A 21,927-nucleotide genomic window follows, 5' to 3' on the forward strand; every position below is an offset into this window, starting at 1 on the left:
AGAGCACACTTTTTTTTATCTGATGTGGACATTTTATAAAATGTGGCAATGTAAGTCAAGTCAATGCAGTCCTGAGAGAGACAGAGAGATTACTCTCATGTCTGCTTTAGTGCTTTTTTAGCTAGCTTACAATATTCAACATATACTAGCAACAACAGTAGTGAGAAAGTATTAAATATCTTTATTTGCAAATACATATACAAAATAGATCTTTGTTCTTTCAAAATTACTAAATGCAGTCCATATTTAATAAATTAATTACATCTTTCTGGTTCACTGACTTCAGATTTCCAAACTTGCAGATAAAGCTTTTTCTGAATGCTTGTGTGTTTATTCCAAGGGGTTTGTAACTCGTCCCATGAAGAGAATTGAATCTGCAAATTACAAAAAAAAAAATTACAAAAGAACTCTCAACGAACATGTCAGGTTAAGTTGTTATATTAGAACCAAAGATCACATAATAAGTTGCACTCTAGATACAGGGTAGTCAACTATTTTCGAAATGAGTACCAAAAATCATGACTACTGCTGTTTCAAGGTGTTCAAGTGATTGCCAGACAGAAAACTATGGGTGGTGGTGGTGATGGGGATGGAATTTGGTGAAGGTGGTGATAATGACACATAGGTGTCCACAAATATTTTAAATACGTTGATTATATTAATGTTCATCATTGTCAGTAAATCTAATCAATTCTGCAAAAATCTTGTAAGAAAATGTTTTTTTTGTGTGACTCACATATGGTTGAATTTAGTTTATAATGTAGATAAGTGGGAGTGTGCAGGAAAATTGACGTTTGAAGGAAAAAAGTAGTGATATGCAAGACTGTGTTATAGCAGTTGTTGTGTATGTGCATGTGTTCACTAGTTAGAGTTACAGAGTACAAGTTAGGTAAGAGGATAGATTCAGCGTTGTGAGTGGTTCTGTGTCCTTTTGTCTTGTGTAGTGGTACTGTTAGGAAATGGGTTTTTAGTAATGTAATGTGTGAGGTTAAGATTAAGATTAGGTTAGCACATATGAGTAAAGTGGTGAGGGGGGGGGGATCCCTCACCATCATGCTTAAGTCATAACTGTGTAGTAGTTATGCATGAGATATTTGATTGTATCTAGTGATTTGGGCATCCATCTTGCACATAGTTTGTCACAAACTGGATTCCTCTATAACACTTCCGTGGCAGCTGTTACACTAAGTACATGCATTGCTTTGGCACTGAACCTTCCTTAGTCTCATTAACAGTATCTGGCACCTTGGTGGCACTTTAAGTTATATGAGCCAATTAATGGAACTAGTGGTTTGTGATCACTCTGGAACTGGAAACTCTTGAATCCTAATAGGTGCTTGGAGAATTTCTCACATGCCCCACACACTTCCATCTGCAAATATTTTTGAGAATAGATATAAATATATGAATGCCGGTGGAGTCATTGCAAAACAGTCCTGTCAAACACAGAAATATTGAAGGAAACATGTTGAATGCAACTAAAAGAAAATCCAGTAACATTGTTATGCAGGGAGGTAAGCCACCATGTACCCCAAATCCCCTGCTAACTGAATATGCCAACTCAGAGATCACATAACAATGATGAAAGTAGGAATATCTTATAGCCCACGAATATGTGATCTTGCTCATTCCCCCTGCTGCTTGTACCAAGATTGAACAACACTGGAGATAGTATCTCCCTGCAGTACTTCTAAACCGGTTGACTATCATGAAAGTTTGTTGAAAAATGGTCAACCAAATCACTGATTATATATACATGCATATGGATCCACATCATTTAATCAAATAACATTTAAATCTAAAACAAAAATATCAAGTACACATGATCTAAATATAAAATAATTGGTATTCCAAATCATCAAATTTGCATGACATGTTTTAGTTTTCAAATATGTTGAAAGTAGTACAATTCAGATACAAGTAACATCTATAGACTACACAGCAACATTCCTGGCAGTGGTACACAGATATTCCAAAGGCCTATACAAGTATCTGTTTTCAGATATTCTAGTGAAGTTTTTCTCTTTACGCATGTTAGCGCTCCTCATTAGTGATAGTGGATCTCCATCTGCAAGTCAAATGAGGAGGTCCTCAGTCCTAGTCTACACAGCATCTACCAAGCATTGATCACAGTCACATATGCCCCGTCCACATAACTCTACATACTTGGCAGGCTGTACTGCAGCAGGTCTGTACACACTATAAACGTGGTGGGAATACTTGAAGAAAATAGAAATATGGGCTGACATTGCACAAAATTTTTAATCTGCCATAAAAGTATGCCTCCTTAAAATATTTCAAGAAAGCCCCAACACCGTCACAAAATACATTTTCAGCTCCACATATGCATTGTGTATCTCTACTAAATCCATAAGTGCAAGTGCCATCAGATATTTAACATTGTGCTAAGTGTTAGCATCTCTGTCATACCTTAGAGCAAGTCCTAGGCATTGTATATTGTAGCTTGCAAATATATGTATGATTATATAATATTTGATTGAACACCCTCTTGGATGAATCCCAAATGATTGAATTTCAATGTGTAAAAACCCATTTCATTGAAACATCTTTTGATTATATTTCAGGTAATGCAAATAACATTCAGTGAAAGTCACCCAAGGGAAAATGTTTCAAAAAAGTTTTTTGTAGGGGCAAGCCTCCCTGCACCCATACCCTCTTTACTTAAATAGTGGCTACACCACTGAGGAAAAATTGAAAATACCACACTCTCAGCACACAAATAGAAATCACAGTAGCAATGGTTTTATATAGGTAACACCGTTTACCAGATAACAGAAGTGTATTCAGAGATTTACAATTTTTACTCAAACTTAAAATTGTTGACCCCACCTTCCACCTATAATTTCAAAAATGTACTTAATTCTCAAAAATGCTACCCCCCAATATATAAGAAGAGGACACGTTATTTTCAGCTGTTACCATTTATACCCATAAAAACCTATTTCTAGAGGTGTATTCCTTTCACACAAGCATTCTTTGTATGCCTCTCTACTGTAAATATATGTTTACACAGTTCAAAACATTCTATACTTTTTGAGTGTTGAGGTTTCCAAGAGATGCTCAGAAAAAATGTACACATTTGAGTACACTAGGTATGCCTAGCTGCAGATAAGGCTTTTTTAAATATTAATGCATTTTGTACATAGGGGTAACTATACTACATTCAGTGAAATGGACTTTCATTCAAATGGTCATCCAACTAAATAACCTTTCAATAATTTGAATATGCTGAGTTGCCATTCAGTGAAACTGACATTGAAGCAAATAACCTATGTTTTCGTTTTCAGCATTGATATTAACTGTCCTCTGCAAGTTTGTCAACATGAACAATGCGGATGTAAAAGAAATGTTATTCTGCTAATGTTATAATACATACCTCTCAACCTCTTAGTGTAAGAAATCTGGACAAAGCTTGACAAAATGGGGGGACAAAGGCCCAAAAGTAGGGACAAATTTTAAATATTGCTCTTAGTGACTAGGAAAGTTGCTAGAGTAACAGGGTTTGTGTTAACAGTTTTCTGGAGGAGATGAAGTCTGAAACTCCAATGTATGTCATTATTTATTGACTTCACTCCTGAGATCATCCCAGTGATTTGTCAGAAACCACACATTTTATGAAGAATATACCAAAAGTATGAGGCAAACATCTAGACATTCTGTGAAAATCTGGACAGTTGAGAGGTATATGAAAACAATTTTCAAATTCTCATAGGTTCATAGGTTGATACTAGGCTATTGTCCCTAGGGCCTATATAAGCCTAGCCAAAAAGGTACCGTGGCTTTTGCCACCCAAGAAAATTATTTTCCTGTGGCCCTGTCGAGCAGAGCCACAGAAGTGATCCCCGGGGTGAATTTCCTATTTCCCATCCAGTCATCAAGATTTTTCTTGATGAGTGCTAATGAAGAACTTTGTTTGATATAGATAGGTAGTTTGTTCCAGAGTATGGGAAGTCTTTGGGACAGGAATCTATCCCTCCAGCATGTTCTGTTTATTGTGGTGCCAAGGTTTAGGTCCCTGGATCATGTAGCTCGGAGAGACTGGGATTTCTTTAAGTGGAGCATGTCCAACAGCTCTGGGTTTGACATAGCTTTGTATGTTAAGCAGAGATTGCCTCTGAGTAGGCGATATGCAACGGAGTAAAGCTGGAGTTCTTTGAGATGGTCTGCGTAAGGCATCTTTTGAGGCCGGTAATCCTCTATGTGAGGTATTTCTGCGGCCTTTCCAGTTGTTGTAGATGTCTTGTGAGGTACATACCAAAAGGGGCGTTGTACTCTATAATGGGTCTAATGAGTGACAAGTAGAGGGGAATACTGACCTCTTTTTTCCTGGATGAGAAACCTTTTGTGATGAGGTGTGCCACGTAGAAGACTACAGTCCAGCTGTGTCCCAAGGTCTCTTATCACACTTTCAGTGTTATGTGGTAATTCATGGGTACAAAGTTTTTACCAAAGGGATGACAATGCAATTTTTGGCATTGAGCTTGAGGCCATGGCTTTGACACCAGGCATCTGTCTCAGTGAGGCCCTTTTGTAGGATGTCCACATGGCTAGGAGTTTCGATTATGGCTCCTAGTTTGCAGCCATCTATGAACTTCATTAGCCAAAGACCTTCTGTGTTAGCCCGTACTTCAGAGAAGTAGATACCAAACAGGAGAGGACCCAGGACTGAACCCTGTGGTACTCCACTTGTCACTGTTCTGAAGTCAGATTTGGAGTCTGCTACTTTCACAGTGTGGGTTCTGTCAGTGAGCAAGTTGGCAACCCATCTTGTGACATAGGGATTTATACCTAGTTAGTGAGTTTATCTATAATTCCAGAGTGGGGGATGGTGTCGAAAGCCTTGGCAAGCTCTAGATAGGCTATGTGAACCACCTTACCCTCGTCTACAGCTTTGGTGACTGCTTCAAAGAAGTCTGTCAGGCTTAGGAGACATGATCTGCATTTTACAAACCTGAACTAGGTGGGGTCCAGAGTTTGGAGATTACCAATGTCTTTGTTTATAAGTTCCATGATGATACGTTCCATGGCCTTGCAAACTTTTTTTTCCTAACTAGCTTTGCAGGATTTTATGAGGAATCTCAGCTTCTTACTGAGGCTGACCAGGAGTTCCTCCAATCATGGGATTTTACTCTTTTTTGCAACAGTTTCTTTTTTCTGTTGTAAAGTTTATTTATGGTAGGGGACCACCAGATTGGCTTCCTTTTTTTGGAGGATAGCATCTTGGTTTTGTTAGGGATAGCACGATCCATGCACTCGTGTAAGTGCTTATAAAGTACATTTGTGTAGGATTCAGCAGTCATACCTCTATTGTTCGTCTACATGGATGTTGTGAAGTTTGCCACTTCTGTCTTAAGAAGCATGAAGTTGGCTTTGGAGAAATTTTATACGGTGGTTTCCCTAATGGGGGGTGGGGGCGAGATGTGTATGTCTACAGTGATTAGCTTGTGGTCAGATCTGACCAATGAGGAATTGACCTCTGGTATGGAACACTGGTCACTTATGTTGGTAACGACCAGGTCTAGGATATTGCTGCCCCTGGTGGGGGTGTGGATAAGTTGATCCAAGGCACTGAAATTTATGAATTCCAGAAAATGTTGAGCAAAAGAGTTGGTACATGAGTAATTTTCCAAGTTAATGGTGGGGTAGTTGAAATTGACCATTATTAAGGTGTTGAGTTGTACCCTAATATTTTCCAGTGTATCAAGAAATGAGGAGTGGGAATCCTGGGGCATGGTAGGGGATCTGTAGCAAGCTACAATTTGGATTGCGGTCTTGCCCAGAGTTAGTTGCACTTGGATAATCTCGAATGCATTATGCTGAGCAACTAGCCTGGAGGTGTGGATATCCTTAATGAATATGGACACACCTCCACCTTTAGTCTTTCAATCCAAGTTAGGTGCCCGAAAGGTGTGGTATAAATTATAGCCTGGTAATGCAGGGGTGCTCTCTGGAGCCTTGAACCAGGTCTCTGTCACTGCACAGATGTCGATGTTCTCCATTTTAAGGAGTGCCTCGAGTGAGTGCATTTTGAGGTTTAGACTTTTAGTATTGAGTAGCATTACCCTCAGATTTTGCTTGCTTGTACCTGTTACAGTGGTGAATTTGTCATTTGAACCTTGCCTAAAAAAGGCACTATATGGGTGGCAAGAGCCTTAGCTAGTATCCGGAATCTGAAGGGTGACAGGTGTAGGCCATCTCTGGCAAAGCATCGTGGTTTGTCGATCATGTCATCCCAGGCAGACAGATACTGGATCCCCTTAGAATGACACCAGAAGCTTAGCCAATTGGTGAAGTCAATCATTTTCTCCTTGTACTGTATCATTCTGGGTGATGGCAAGATGCTACTTAGGGCTAGGGTCATACCTGCCTGGGCTACAAGATCGGAGAGCTCCTCCATGTCTCTTTTCATGTAGTCCAGGGAGGTATGTCTCAGGTCATTCACACCAACATGAACAATGACAGAGTCATATTTGTGCTTGTTGTGGAGTGAACTGAGTGCATGCATTATGTGGTGGATCTTGGCACCCAACAGGCAGTTGACAGTAACTCTCTCCTTGTTTAGCCTGGTGAGTGGAACATCAGTGTACCTGACTATAGAGTCACCTATGACTAGAGTGATAGGTTCATTGTTATGCCTTATGGGCTGTGGTTGAGTGGCACACTGAGTTTGTGGGCTATGTGTCATTTGGGTTGTGTTGGGGGGGTGGAGGTTGCTCGTGTTTCTGCTTTGGAGGTCTCTGTTGCTTGTGTAGCTTTTTATTGAGAGCCTCCACAAATGTAGGTGTGTGTTTTGTGTTTCTATGTGTGTGCTTTGCTGGTGTAGGTTTTGAGGGACTATGTGATGAGTGTGGTGTGGTGCAAGTGTTTACCTTCTCCTCTTGACTATCTAGTCCAGTCTTGGGTGAAGAGAGCTTTGCTTCCAGTTTGGCTATATAAGTGCATCTCTCATAGGTTGTAGTGTTGGGTGGTAGGAGGAGAGGGTTGTCTGTGTACATGAGGCAATTGCTTTATTGCCCCAAGATGCCCAGATTCATCAGGAAGACAGGAGAAAACACCATGTGCTGAACCTTAGACATGCCTGGATAGGTGTTTATTTATTAAGTACTAAAAACTGTTTTCCTTTAGACAAGTGAGGAAAGGTGAGTGATGTAGTAATTTTTAGCTTATTTAGTGCTTACAACGAGTTCTGAACAAGTGCTGTGCTCAAAGAAACAGATTTGAGAGCTAAAACTAAAAAAACTGGCTAGTTCTAAGGGGAAAATTTGAAGATCAGACTTTATGGCGCCAGGAATAGTTTAATCCTAGCTAAGCAGCAATGCATAAAGTGTATTTTTTATGATACCAGTACAAAATGACCAAACTGATTTAAACAAATTAACCAATAAAAAGCTAAAAAACTGAGCCCCATTCCAGCAGTCTTCGATCAGACAAGTTCTAACTGCACACTCCTGCCACTAGGGTGTAGGGGAACCTTCTCCAACAAAGATGGCCAAAATTAGTGCTCAAGTTATACAAACAAAGCTAGATTCAGCAGGTCTGAATCTAGTCTATGCTACAGCAAACAAGGCGTACGAATTTCAGAAAGAAACAGTTCAAATAAGCAGGCACAATAAGCCTTTAACCAGAAACTCCCAGCTCAGAAGGGCAGAATCTACCCTCTCCTCCCACAAGAGTGCAGACCACACCTTCTTAATGTAAAATAACTGGCCCAAAGCCCAAGTGCTTAAACCAGAACTAATACACTTTTATAATAACAGACAGCAAGCCTTCAAACAGCAACTCCCAACTTAGAAGGATGTAAGCTACCTGTCCTGCTACAACAGTGCATGCCACAAACCTTCTTAATGTAAAACAACTGGTCTGAACCCCAAGTGCTTAAACCATAGGCTTAGAATAACAGTTACAATTTAATCAGGCAACTAACAAGCAGTAATGAATGCAGCAGAAAAAAATACAATTATGTACTTTTAAGAACAGGCAGCAAAAGCAAAATAAAGTAATAAAGTAGGAAAAATACAAATACAGTAAAAGCAGATGAATAAAGTGCAATTTTTATATAACAATAGAAAACAAGCAAACTGGCTTAAACAAATTACACAATTAACCAGTAAAAAAGCTCAAAACTGAGCCCTGTTCCAGCATTCTTCAATTAGACAAGTTCTAACTGCACACTCCTGCCACTAGGGTGCAGGGGAACCTTCTCCAAAAAAGATGGCCTGGATTAGTGCTCAAGTTATACAAACAAAGCTAGATTCAGCAGGCCTGAATCTAGTCCATGGTACAGCAAACAATGCACACCAATTTCAGAAAGAAATAGTTCAAATAAGCAGGCACAATAAGCCTTTAACCAGAAATTCCCAGCTCAGAAGGACAGAATCTAGCCTCTCCTCCCACAAGAGTGTAGACCACAAACCTTCTTAATGTAAAATAATTGGCCTGAAGCCGAAGTGCTTAAACCAGAACGAATACACTTTTAGAATAACAGACACTGAGCCTTCAATCAGCAATTTCCAACTTAGAAGGATGTAAGCTACCTGAGCCTTCAATCAGCAATTTCCAACTTAGAAGGATGTAAGCTACCTGTCCTGCCACAACAGTACAGACCACAAACCTTCTTAATGTAAAACAACCGGTCTGAAGCCCAAGTGCTTAAACCAAAAGGCTTAGAATAACAGTTACAATTTAATCAGGCTACTACCTATCAGTAATAAATGCAGCAGAATAAATACAATTGAGTACTTTTAAGAAGAGGCAAAAGCAAAATAAAGTAGGAAGAAACTCAAATACAGTAAAACCAGATGACTAAAGTGCAATTTTTTTTGTTAGTAAAGTGCAAGGAGAGAGGAAGGAGGAGCAGAAGAAAATTCAAAGTTAAGAACCTAAATGAGTTGGCCTTCTCAAATGTTTTTTCTGTATTAAGTAGAGTGAACACTAGACTGGGAGGGGTGTCCCAGATCAAATTTACAGTAGGGGTGGGCAACTGCAAAGCCACCAACCATAACAACACCACAAGAACAGGGTGAGAGGGAGGGAAAAAGCAGTTTCAGGACAGACAAGAAACAGAAAACAATGCCAGAAAATATGTAAAATACTTCAGTCAGGCAAAAAAACAATGCAGAACTCTGAAAGGTTAAAATGCAAAGAAATATACTTATCAATCATTGATATATTTCTACATTGTTTGAGAATCACACTTTGACCAGAACACCAGGAGTTTCCAACAGTATACGCAAGAATTTACAAACAGAAACTAATTTTAAATCAGCAAGCCTTGAAGCAATCAGATAACACAAAAGCTGTTAGACCAGTCCACCAAAGGAATAGGGGGGAACCAGTTTCAGTACAGATGAGAAACAGAAAACAATGCCAGAAAATATATAAAATAATTCAGTCAAGCAAAAAAAAAAAAAACAATACAGAACTCTAAAAGGCTAAAATGACAAGAAATATACTTATCAATCAGCGATATATTTCCAGATTGTTTGAGAATCACACTTCAGCCAGAACACCAGGAGTTTCCAACAGTGTATGCAAGAATTTACAAACAGAATACAAGCTTTATTTTTAAATTAGTACCTCCCCTTCTCAACATCTAATTCAGTCCTCTTTTAACAGTCAATATATCTCCAGAGGCAACACTACCTATAGCAGAATTTGCATTTTTGCTTCCTGTTATGTAAAATAATGCATAAATGCCGCTGTTATGCAAATACGTGGAGGGAGCCTACATCCCTCTGTTCATGTATTCTGGCCTCTGGTATGGGGAAATTCTGTATGAGCATATACCAGCATTTTTGACCAGTTTTCTTTTTCAAACCTCCCTTGTCACATAGCTGATTAAAGTGAAGAGTCCCTGCTGTACCAAGGTTTCTCATCAGTAAAGTAGTCATCTATTTTTGCTTATGTTATACCTTGTCTGTAGCACTCTAGTTTGCCTGATAAAAGGTAAATTCTTGCTCAAAAAGCCTTAATTTGCTATTTTCTGTGTTCTGGTTTGCAGATTTGCAACACATTTGCTAAGTAGAGTAACTGGCATGCAAAACAGACACTTTTGCAAAAAAGATTTGCCACTGCTGAAAAGTGTTGCAGAAAGTCCTTGAAGTAACAGTCAAAGAGCAGTTGTGGGTACTAGCATGATTGTTTTCCACTAAGTCGTAACTTCTTTCCATCAGGCCCACAGTAAGAAACCTTTCAGAGTAGGTAGGATCACTGCTTGCCTTTCCACCACTGCAGAAAGCCTTTGAAGTTGCAATGACATGGCAATTGCAGGTGGCACTATGCATTTTGTTGGGTTGTAATTTCTTTCCATTGTGCCATAATACAGTGGATATAAAAAGTTTGCACACCTCTGTTAAAATGCCAGGTTTTTGTGATATAAAAAATGAGACCACAATAAATCATTTCAAAACTTTCCCCACCTTTAATGTGACCTTTAACCTGTACAATTCAATTGAAAAACAAACAAATATGTTAGGGGAAAAATATAAAAAAAGAAAAAACATACAATAAGCTGGTTGCATAAGTGTGCACACCCTTAAACTAATACTTTGTTGAAGCACCTTTTGATTTAATTGCAACATTCAGTCTTCTTGGGTACACACCTGCCATCAATTAAAGAGACTCTGATTAACCCCATATAAAGTTCAGCTGTCCTAGTAGGATTTTCCTTACATTTACTTAGTTGCCTGCTACAGCAAAATCAATGGTTCGCAGAGAGCTCACAAAGCATCAAAGGGATTTCATTGTTGAAAGGTATCAGTCCGGAGAGGGGTACAAAAATATTTCCACAGCATTGGATATACCATGGAACACAGTGAAGACAGTCATCAAAAAGTGGAGAAAATATGGGACAACAGTGACGTTGCAAAGAACTGGACATCCCTCCAAAATTGATGAAAAGACAAGATGAAAACTGGTCAGGAAGGCTGCCAAGAGACCTAGAGCAACACTGAAGGAGCTGCAGGAATTTCTGGCAAGTACTGGTTGTGCACTACATGTGACAACAATATCCCATATTCTCCATATGTCCGGACTATAGGGTAGGGTTGCAAGACGGAAGCCTTTTCTTACACAGAAAAACATCTAGGCCCGGCTAAAATTTGCAAAACAATACATCGTCTCCCAAAAGCATGTGGGAAAATGTGTTATGGTCTGATGAGACCAAGGTTGAAATTTCTGGCCACAATTCCAAAAGGTATGTTTGGCACAAAAACAACACTTCGCATTACCAAAAGAATGCCATCCCCATGGTGAAACATGGTGGTGGCAGTATCATGCTTTGTGGTTGCTTTTCTTCAGCTGGAACTGCGGCTTTTGTCAAGGTGGAGGGAATTATGATCAGTTCCAAATACCAGTCACTTTTGGCCCAAAACCTTCAAGCGTCTGCTAGAAAGCTGAAGATGAAGAGGAATTTCACCTTTCAACATGACAATGACCCCAAGAATGCATCCAAATCAACAAAAGAATGGCTTCACCAGAAGAAAATTAAAGTTTTGGAATGGCCCAGCCAGAGCCCAGACCTACATCCAATAGAAAATCTGTGGCTGACCTGAAGAGGGCTGTGCACAAGAGATGCCCTTGCAATCTGACAGATTTGGAGTGCTTTTGCAAGGATGAGTGGGCAAATATTGCCAAGTCAAAATGTGCCATGCTGATAGACTCCTACCCAAGACGACTGAATGCTGTAATTAAATCAAAAGGTGTTTCAACAAAGTATTAGTTTAAGGGTGTGCACACTTATGCAACCAGCTTATTGTACGTTTTTTATTTTTATATTTTTTCTCTAACAGATTTGTTTGTTTTTCAATTGAATTGTACAGGTTATAGGTTACATTAAAGGTGGGAAAAGTTTTGAAATGATTTAGTGTGGTGTCATTTTTTTATATCACAAAAACCTGACATTTTAACAGGGGTGTGTATACTTTTTATATCCACTGTATCTGGCATCTGTTTGCTGCAGCTGTGATTCTGGGTTTAATTTACATTTCAGTGGTACTTATAATGCTTTACTTCTCTTATAATGTAGTAGAACTTTTTATTATTTAAAAAAATTGCTTGCTGCAACTCTGCTGTCAGATACATTTTTTTATTTATAGAGCGTCAACATAAGATTACTGATCTGAGCATTGGCCTGTCCAGCTGTGTGGACTCTGTATGTTATGCACCCATGACAAGCAGCATGTTTTAACTCAGCAATAAAATGAAGTATGCTCCTGTGTCATTATGATCAGAGATTGTGAAAGCAATGTCATTTTCTTAACATAAAAATTTGTATGTTGCTTCCTGATGATCAGTGTCACTTGTTAAAGTAATATTGTTTTTTAATTGACTGCAAATGCTATGTATTGCTTCTCTACCAACAACAGCATGTGTGAAAGCAATGTAATTTTTAATCAGCAGCAAAATGTTCTATGTCACCTCCCTAAAGAAACATTATATGTTAAATAAATGAATAATTTAGTCAAGATTACAATGCTGCAATGTTACTTTCCAACCATTATCAGAATTCAGCATTTTACTTTCCTGCCATTAACAGTGACTGTGAAAGCAATGTAACTTTTTAATCAATATAAAATGCTGTATGATGCTTCCCTAATATCAGAAATGCTGAATGATGTTTTCTTGCATAATTTGTGAAAGCAGTGCATTTTAATTGATATTAAAGTGCTGTATATTGGTTCTCCATGATCATCAGTACTTGTGACAGCAAACTGTTTTTCATCCACGGCAAAACACTGTGTGTTTCTTTTCTCATGATAAACAGTGCTCAGAGAATCAATGTCATTATTTACTCAGTAGCACAATTATGTATGTTGCTTCCCTACAATCAACAGTAGTTGTGAAAGCAATGCATTTTAATCATCAGCAAAATCGTATATGTTTCTTCACCCAGTCAGCAGTACTTGCAAAATAAATGCATTATTTAACTGAGAAAATAATATTGTATATTGTTTCCCTGTGGTCAAGATAACTTGATAAAGTTATTTATTTTTTATGCAAGTTAAAATGCTGCATTTATTTCCCCTCAATAATTTTAACCACTAATGTTTGTTTTAAGAAGGTAGCCTGAGGGCCCAGAGGCAGGACATCCATCTGTGAAGTCAGTGACTCAAGTTCAGGAACATTCAAAATGCCTATGGTACAAGCCACAGGATATGACAAAAGTGGATGAAGGCCAAGCTGTCTTATCCTAGGAGGAGGGCTTGGGAAACTTAATGGCTGTTCATCCTCCAGTGAAGACCAGAGGCTTCATAGGTCATTGTCTCTGACTGAAGGGGGCGAAGATGACATTTTTGTACCAGCTGCTCTCACTGTTAGGAACACTGAGTGGCCACCATCTGTACAATGATTCATGACTCTGTGTCTGCAACACCCCATCAGATCCCTAGCTCCTTAGGGCTTTAGATGAGCTACCACAGATGTCAACTCCTCAAGGAGTTGGGATGTCACACCTGGGGGTGCCTGGTAAGAAGTAAGTGGGGGATCCAGGGTAGAACAAGGACAGGCATCAGGGTGAATAGCCAGATCCTCAGTGGTAGTTGTGGTACAGAAATTAAAAACAAATGCTTGTTGTAAGTACCTGCTGTGAGTTGCAAGAACTGCCTTGTCTGTGGCTTTCAAAACTGTGAACTCATCCACCTTAGACTGAATATATTTACTGCTACTTAATGAAAAGTATGAGTAGCATGTACTATACTTCTGTGTACCTCACTGCATATTTTTATGTAATTATTTTGAACTGCTTTTACAATGGTGATTTAAATCTACAACATTACTGTAGTTACTTCAGTTTATTTTAAAATGTATTTCTGTATGTTTCCATTATCTTTGTGGTTTGTTTGGATATAGTATATTTACCTTGCCAGATTAGAAGTAAAAATGATTTTCTTGCAGGTCTGATAGTCAGCATGCACTACTGCATTACATACATAAATAAATAAATATAAAGCAAAATGGGTGTACCAAAGAACTCTTTGTGTCAGGCCTCCTGCGTTGAATTTTCTTAGTGTGATGCTAGGACCACTTACTTCCATTGAACCATCACATACCTTATAACAGAAGACAATCTGTTTCTGTAACTGTATTGCTTTTAGAAGTTTATCTTAACTTACAACTTTTGTGACAGATGAATCCATCTTTTCACTATGACTGACCTCCTTATATATTCATTTTCATTACTATATTTTGTCATGTCTAAATAAAGTGTAAATAAAGCCCTTTGATTTTTTTAGTGTTGCTGTTGACAGTTTACAACAGAGTTTACTTACTTGAAATACACATTTTCAATTGTAGCAAAAACACAGAAAGTCATTGCAGAGATGCTAGGCTCTTTCATTTCCATGTTACAGCTTGTCATATTTACTTTATAGCCAGACATATAACAAGTAGCTTACAGAGTCTGCTTCATATGATTGTGTTTATGTTTTTTATTTATGTAATATCTACTGTTAACTACATACAGCCCTGCTGCTGCTACTGCTTGGAGTATTAGGTATACTTTTTATATAACTTTGCTACCTGGATCTCACTCTCCTTAGATATACTCACTTTACACTTACAGCCTATCTGCCCTCCTCTCCCAGTGTTTTGCTGTGAGCTCCCTAATCCTACTCCAACTGTTCCAGAACCAGTCACAGCATAGTCAACATATAGACAGACATCAGTAGATTTTTTTCTGTGTTATCTAACAATATCCTTCATATGCTGCATCATTGTTCTAGGAGTGAGTGGTCAGTGGGTGTGGGGTAGGCTAGGCAGTCACACTTTTCCATTAGTGATATAGCCCTCAGAAAATGCCATGCTCCCAGTGGGCAGGTGGCTCTTCCTAGATATCGGGTCTCCATTGGGGGTGCATTAGTCGAATACATGCTCCACAACATTCCACTGAACTTTTCCAAAAGAGACATGAGCAGGTGTCACATTATTATTCTTCTCCCTCATTGGCTGGCATACCTCTCAATTGTCCATATTTTCACAGAATGTCTGGATTTTTGCTCATAGTTTTGGTCTGTTCCTCAAAACATTTGTGGTTTTCTGAGTAATAATGATGACTGAAGTCACTAAATAATTACAGACACTTGAGTTTAAGACTTCATATCCTTCAGAAAAATGCATGCTAACACAACATCCTTTATTCTTTCAACTTTCTATGTGTATAAAAGCAATATTTAAAATTTGTCCCTATTTTTGGGCCTTTGACTCTTTTTGGTTTTATCCAAATTTCTTATGCTAAGAGGTTGGCAGATAATGGCTGGTTCCTCTTATGCCAAGGCACAGGCAACTAATTGAACCTGGTCAGATGCATCATATTCATAGCTCCATCCTGTTGCTCAATGGGACCGGCCTAACTCTCAGTGTTGTGGCAGTGCTTGAAAATCACTCTGAGGCTTGACATGTCAAATAAAACATTGGCTAGCACATGCCCAGTGTTGAGCTACACATATATGTCTCTCTTTCACCTGCATTTTGGGTGATCAGTATTTATCCAGACCCATATAATCTATAGTTCATCGTGTTTAGCATGTTTGCTTAAATGCTCATCCCATCCCCTAGGGATCTAGGATGGTTTTCTTTGCTTCTGCCTATGCTGGTTCCTTCATTCTCTGAGATCATCTCAGACACAAAAGATGTTGAAGGCAAGTCAGCCTCAAACATTTCCTGAATTTCTGATGCTGATAGCCCTATGCATGAGTCACTAAAAGATGTGTCTATTTTTAGAGTATAAGCCATTATGCTAAATTTTATAAAGGCTCATTGAGAATCATTAAACAGAACAAACTTAAGAAATAAATAATTGTTGTTACCTGTGGTAGTCTGACGAAGAAAAAAGAAAAAGGGTCTGTCTGCTTTAAATACAGGAGTTCTTGATCTTTTCAGAAGCATCATAACTGTAAAAGTCAAAAAGATGAGTAAAAAGAAGCAGCGATGAAAACACAAAATATGTTCTTATAGGAAAACAGCAATGGAGTGATATACTGTGTTACCTGTATACATAGCAAAGGAAAATTATCTACTACAACTAAGATTCTACAAGCGTAGTTTAGCAAGTCATATCTAGCTAAGAATGGTTGTCTAAAAACAGTAAACCAGAAAAAGAAACAGTACTGGAAAATTTTAATTTCAATTTTTTTGCAGAGGGATGGAATACAGATGTGCTATCCACATCCTCTCAGTCCCTTATACTTCTGGTACTTTAGCGTTGCTCATTACAGACTGTTTTACTTCCAGGTGATAGGTTATACAAATGACTTTAGATTATAAACTATATTACAAAATAAATAAATAAAAAGTTAATTTTCTAAATAACATTTTCCTCACTGAAATGCTGCTCTGGATAAACAGTTCTGGCCAAACATAATCTGACAAAATGTACTTCTTGAATGTATCCAGCTCTCAGAGGGAAAATGTGAAGTACTGATTACTGAGAAAGATGCTGAGGCCATGGTGTATCTTCATTACTACCTACTTGAGAGTTATGTCCTGAGCCAAGGTGGGGGGGTTACTGTTTATGACAATTAAAAGTAACAGTAATAATGGTAGTCATATCATAATCAGCTGCCTTGTGATTGGGCTTCTTTCTTTCTTATTCTCTTCTGTCAAAAATGTAGAGGTAAGCAAGCTTTTACTCTCATAACTAATTCCCAGATCCATCTGATCCCCTTTGTTAATGTATTTCTCACCTTATGGGAGAAAGGGAAGGTTCATATGTCATTTACTTCTGCAATCAATGAAAATGCTATTCTGATACTTGAATAGCATCCCATCATAACAAAGAGGATATGAATTCATAAAACTCTTTCTTCTTATTTTCCTATGAAGCATGTCATATAAAGCTTTTTGGCTTTTCCAAGTTAGGGGTTGCCACAATGGATCACCGGTCAGCTTAAGATTGGCAGTGGATTTTTCATCATATAAAGCTCTTAATCCCAATTGTTGAACCTTTTGCAATCTGCAGCACCCCAGATTCCCACCCTCATTGCGGATATAACCAATTAAGATGGCTGGGCAGTCTTCCGTGGGAGAAACTGGAATAAATTAGAATGCCCAGTCCTCTGCTTTATTGGTGTAGTAATATATCTCACTTCTGCCATCACAGGTAATCAGTATAGTGTGATAAGAAGCAATACTGCACAGAGGACAAGGTGTTAGCCTCCCAAACTGGAATGCACTTTGAACTCTATATTCTCTGTAGATCCTATCTGATACTGAGCAAGTACAATGGATATAAAAAGTGTACACACCCCTGTTAAAATGCCAGGTTTTTGTGATATAAAAAAATGAGACTACAATAAATCATTTCAAAACTTTTCCCACCTTTAATGTGACCTATAACCTGTACAATTCAATTGAAAAACAAATCTGTTAGGGGAAAAAAATATAAAAAAATAAAAAAACGTACTATAAACTGGTTGCATAAATGTGCACACCCCTAAACTAATACTTTGTTGAAGCACCTTTTGATTTAATTACAGCATTCAGTCTTCTTCGGTAGGAGTCTATCAGCATGGCACATCCTGACTTGGCAATATTTGTTCACTCTTCCTTGCAAAAGCGCTCCAAATCTGTCAGATTGTGAGGGCATCTTAGGTTCATAGGTTGGTACTAGGCTATCGGCCCTAGGGCCTATACAAGCCTAGCCATAATAATTCCCTGGCTATTTCTTCCCACACTATTTACTTCCCTGGACCCATGTCTAGCAGGGCGACTGATGTGATCCCCTGGGTGAATTTCCTTTCTCCCATCCAATCATCTCTTGTGCACAGCCCTCTTCAGGTCAGCCCACAGATTTTCTAATGGATTTAGATCTGGGCTCTGGATGGGCCATTCCAAAACTTTAATTTTCTTCTAGTGAAGCCATTCTTTTGTTGATTTGAATGTATGCTTGGGGTAATTGTCATGTTGAAAGGTGAAATTCCTCTTCATCTTCAGCTTTCTAGCAGACACCTGAATGTTTTGGGCCAAAAGTGACTGTTATTTGGAACTTTTCATAATTACCTCCACCTTAAAGCCCCAGTTCCAGATGAAGAAAAGCAACCCCAAACCATGATACTGCAAACACCATGCTTCACCATGGGAATGGTGTTCTTTTGGTGATGGAAGGTGTTGTTTTTGCACCAAATGTACCTTTTGGAATTGTGGCCAAAAAGTTCACCCTTGGTCTCATCAGACCATAACACATTTTCCCACATGCTTTTGGAAGACGATGTATTGTTTTGCAAATTTTAGCTAGGGCTGGATGTTTTTCTGTGTAAGAAAAGGCTTCCGTCTTGCAACCTTACCCCATAGCCCAGACATATGGGGAATACGGGAGATTGTTGTCACGTAGTACACAACCAGTACTTGCCAGAAATTCCTACAGCTCCTTCAGTTTTGCTGTAGGTCTCTTGGCAGCCTCCCTGACCAGTTTTCATCTTGTCTTTTCATCAATTTTGGAGGGACATCCAGTTCTTTGCAACGTCACTGTTCCATATTTTCTCCACTTTTTGATGACTGCCTTCACTGTGTTCCATGGTATATCCACTGCTGTGCAAAATTTTTTGTACCCTTCTCCTGACTGATATCTTTCAATAATGAGATCCCTTTGATGCTTTGTAAGCTCTCTGTGAAGCATGGATTTTGCTGTAGCAGGCAATTGAGTAAATGTCATCAAAATCCTACTAGGACAGCTGAACTTTATTTGTTGTTAATCAGAGTTTCTTTAATTGATGGCAGGAGTGTACCCAAGAAGACTGAATGCTGTAATTAAATCAAAAGGTGCTTCAATAAAGTATTAGTTTAAGGGTGTGCACAATTATGCAACCAGCTTATTGTTCATTTTTTATTTTTTATATTTTATCCCCAAATATATTTGTTTGTTTTTCATTAAAGGTGGGAAAAGTTTTGAAATGATTTATTGTTGTCTCATTTTTTTTAATATCACAAAAACATGGCATTTTAATAGGGGTGTGCACACTTTTTATATCCACTGCACATGTGCTCCCAGGTTATCCCTAGCAAAATAAGAAGAAATATATATATATATATATATATATATATATATATATATATATATATATATGTGTGTGTGTGTGTGTGTGTGTGTGTGTGTGTGTGTGTATGTATGTATATATATATATATATATATATATGTATATATATATATATATATATATATATATATACATATGTCTACTTCTGATTGTTGAAAACTCAGTTTATCGACAATCACAAGATTGATCCCATTTAAGCGAAATTGCACTACATTGAAAGTGCACTTTCGCAAAAGCTAGTTCTCTGAAGTGCATTACAGTGGGGATAAGGAAATATATCCTTTTCCCCACTGTAGCGCAATCTCGGAGTTAGTATATTTAAGTGGGGGGGGGGGGTGCAGCCCTCCACTGAAAAATATTATTTAAAGCAGTTTTCTTTTATATTTTTACGGTTCGGAGAACCGGCTTTTTCAAAAATGCACTTTTGATGAAGTGCACTTTCGCTTTAATGAGTTTCGGTGTTGCTTGTTCGATATTGTGAGATTTTGATCAAGCAACATAGACCCATATATATATATATATATATATATATATATATATATATATATATATATATATATGTATATATATATAATATATATATATGCATGTATAAACATTCCATGTCTCTTTTTTGTCTCTTTGTGAAGTCTTACAATTCAGAGGTTTAAAAAATGTGATTTCAGAAAGTCAGCATATACCTGGATATAATCCCATATTTCCTCATTACACCATAGTGGACAAAGCCTGACAAAATGGGGAGGCAAAGATCCAAACATATGGACTGACTTTAAATATTGCTCTTATGAACTTACAAATTTGCTAGAGTAAAAGGATTTGCTTGAACATATATTTTGTGAAGGATGTGAAGTCTAAAACTCAAATGTATGTCATTATTTAGAGACTTCTTTCCTCAGATTATCCAAGTGATTTGCCAAAAAAGCACAAATTTTATGAGGAATAGACCAAAAATATGAGGCAAAAATCTGGACATTCTGTGAAAATCTGGACAGTTGAGAGGTATACTCAGCATATCTGCTATATGCATCTATTTCCAGACTTATATTTCACAGTTAAGTCATACTTTTGTAATCTTATCTTTCTTTGCAGTCCTCATGCTGTCTTATTCAGAGGCTTCTTAAACATACTCTGTAATGGCTTATGGATGTTTTTTACTAGCAGACTTTGCCCATGGGTAGAATCATAATTTTCACAACCACATACTATGGCTAGCCTTGCATTTACTTGTGATGCGGCTGTCTATTTACATCAAAGTATTTCAGAGTGACATGAAAGTTGTCAATGTTTAATCAGCTCAAAGCTCATTTCTTGCTGTCTATTATAGTACTGTTCTGCATCTTGTTTAGGTAATTTTCTTTGTGACATATTTATTTCTGGCATATTCAGAATAAAAGCTGAAGACAGAGCTTCCTACCAATAAGACTCATGGGTGCCATTTATACTCTGGGGAGGCATTTGCACTACTCTTGTGACCTTCATTTCATCTGCTTTTAAGCCTTCTGAATTTAAAACATAATCCATGTGTTTCTGGGATCTATGTCAGTTTATTGAACAACATAATTGTTGAAATCCACATGGATGGGACCATATGGTTGATAATGCAGTTAATCAAAAAATTGACATACATCTGTACACCTGTCAACAAGACAAACAATGCTTTTGCAGGGGGCAAATCTCCTTGCACCAGCTGATAATTATTTATACCAACTCTGAGATTGCACTACAGTGGGGAAAAGGACAAATTCCGTGATCCTCAATGTACTGCAATCTCAGTCTGAATAGTTCAATGAACCAAACTGTTGACCATATGAGTTTTGACAATTTGGTCCTTTAACCAATTGACACACATCTATATTTCAGCTGTTAACCTGATTTTGTACTTACTTTTTTCACTCTGAAGTTGTATTATCTGAACCTGTTCAGTAAACCAATCTTTTATCATACCCTCTTTGGTATGACCTCATACTAGTATGTCATCTATAATATTAACAACATATTAAACCAGTTCCACAAAACACTTTAGATTTTGATAAAATTCCAGATGGAAGTCAGAGGCATCTTTAGCTTCCCATAGGTGAATTGAAAGAACAAAACCTAAAACTGAATCTTCTTTCTGAAGCTTAATTTTCCAAAATCCTTGATTTACTTTAAGCACATAAAATAATCTCTGCTCTTGCCATGGCTGATATCACTTTTTGTTGTGAAAATGGAGCATGTTCTCTCCTTATGACATTATTAAGGTATTGCACATCTATGAAAATGCAAGTTTTGCTTGGATTCACAAATGTTAACAATGATGTTTACCCAATTGGTAGGCTCAGTCTAATTATTAAGTATGCCCATGAGATCTACTCTGCACAAATTATTTTTATAATTTCTGGAAGCTCCATTCAGCAAGTGGTACTGGTAACACTGCAAAATGTATCTGAATGTTATAAACTCCTGGCAGAGTTACCTGTATCAGTAGATAAACCCTCACACTCATGAAGCAAATCATTACTCTGCATATTAAGACCTGATTCATAATGTGAAGATACTCTGTGAACTGCATTCACATTTCAACGCTTTTCCAAGTCAGACGGCCAAAAAATGGAAGGAACTTCAGCTAGTTCAACTATCTGGAACAGAATCTTTTTTTATAGTCCTATTTTCAGCAGTAAACACTTTACAACCCAGTGGTTTTACATAATGATCTGTATAAGTAATCAATTAACATATAAATGCTTTCAGTTTATTCAGTTTACTCTGTTTCAACTTCAGTGCTCTCAACATTATTGAAGATATTACATTATACTCTATATCAGTGTGTAGTCAAAATAACACACTTTGATTATTAATTCTGAGCTATTTGTCCAACTAATCCTGTTGTTGTATATTC

General features: G+C 37.8%; 1 protein-coding gene across 1 annotated transcript in view; it reads right to left on the reverse strand.

Moving 5' to 3' along the window:
* Positions 1–244: 244 nt before the first annotated feature.
* Positions 245–21,927, reverse strand: part of SERPINE3 (serpin family E member 3) — a 144,731-nt gene continuing 123,048 nt past the window's right edge. Inside the window, exons 7-8 of the mRNA XM_044072044.1 lie at positions 15,825–15,908; positions 245–374 (exon numbers count right to left, since the gene is read on the reverse strand). Of these exons, the coding sequence (XP_043927979.1) occupies positions 331–374; positions 15,825–15,908 (128 nt within the window). The 3' untranslated portion in view covers positions 245–330. The remainder of the gene's footprint in view (positions 375–15,824; positions 15,909–21,927) is intronic.

This window comes from Protopterus annectens, chromosome 5.part0 (genome assembly GCF_019279795.1).
Source record: "Protopterus annectens isolate FY-2018-M chromosome 5.part0, PAN1.0, whole genome shotgun sequence".
NCBI lineage: Eukaryota > Metazoa > Chordata > Ceratodontiformes > Protopteridae > Protopterus > Protopterus annectens.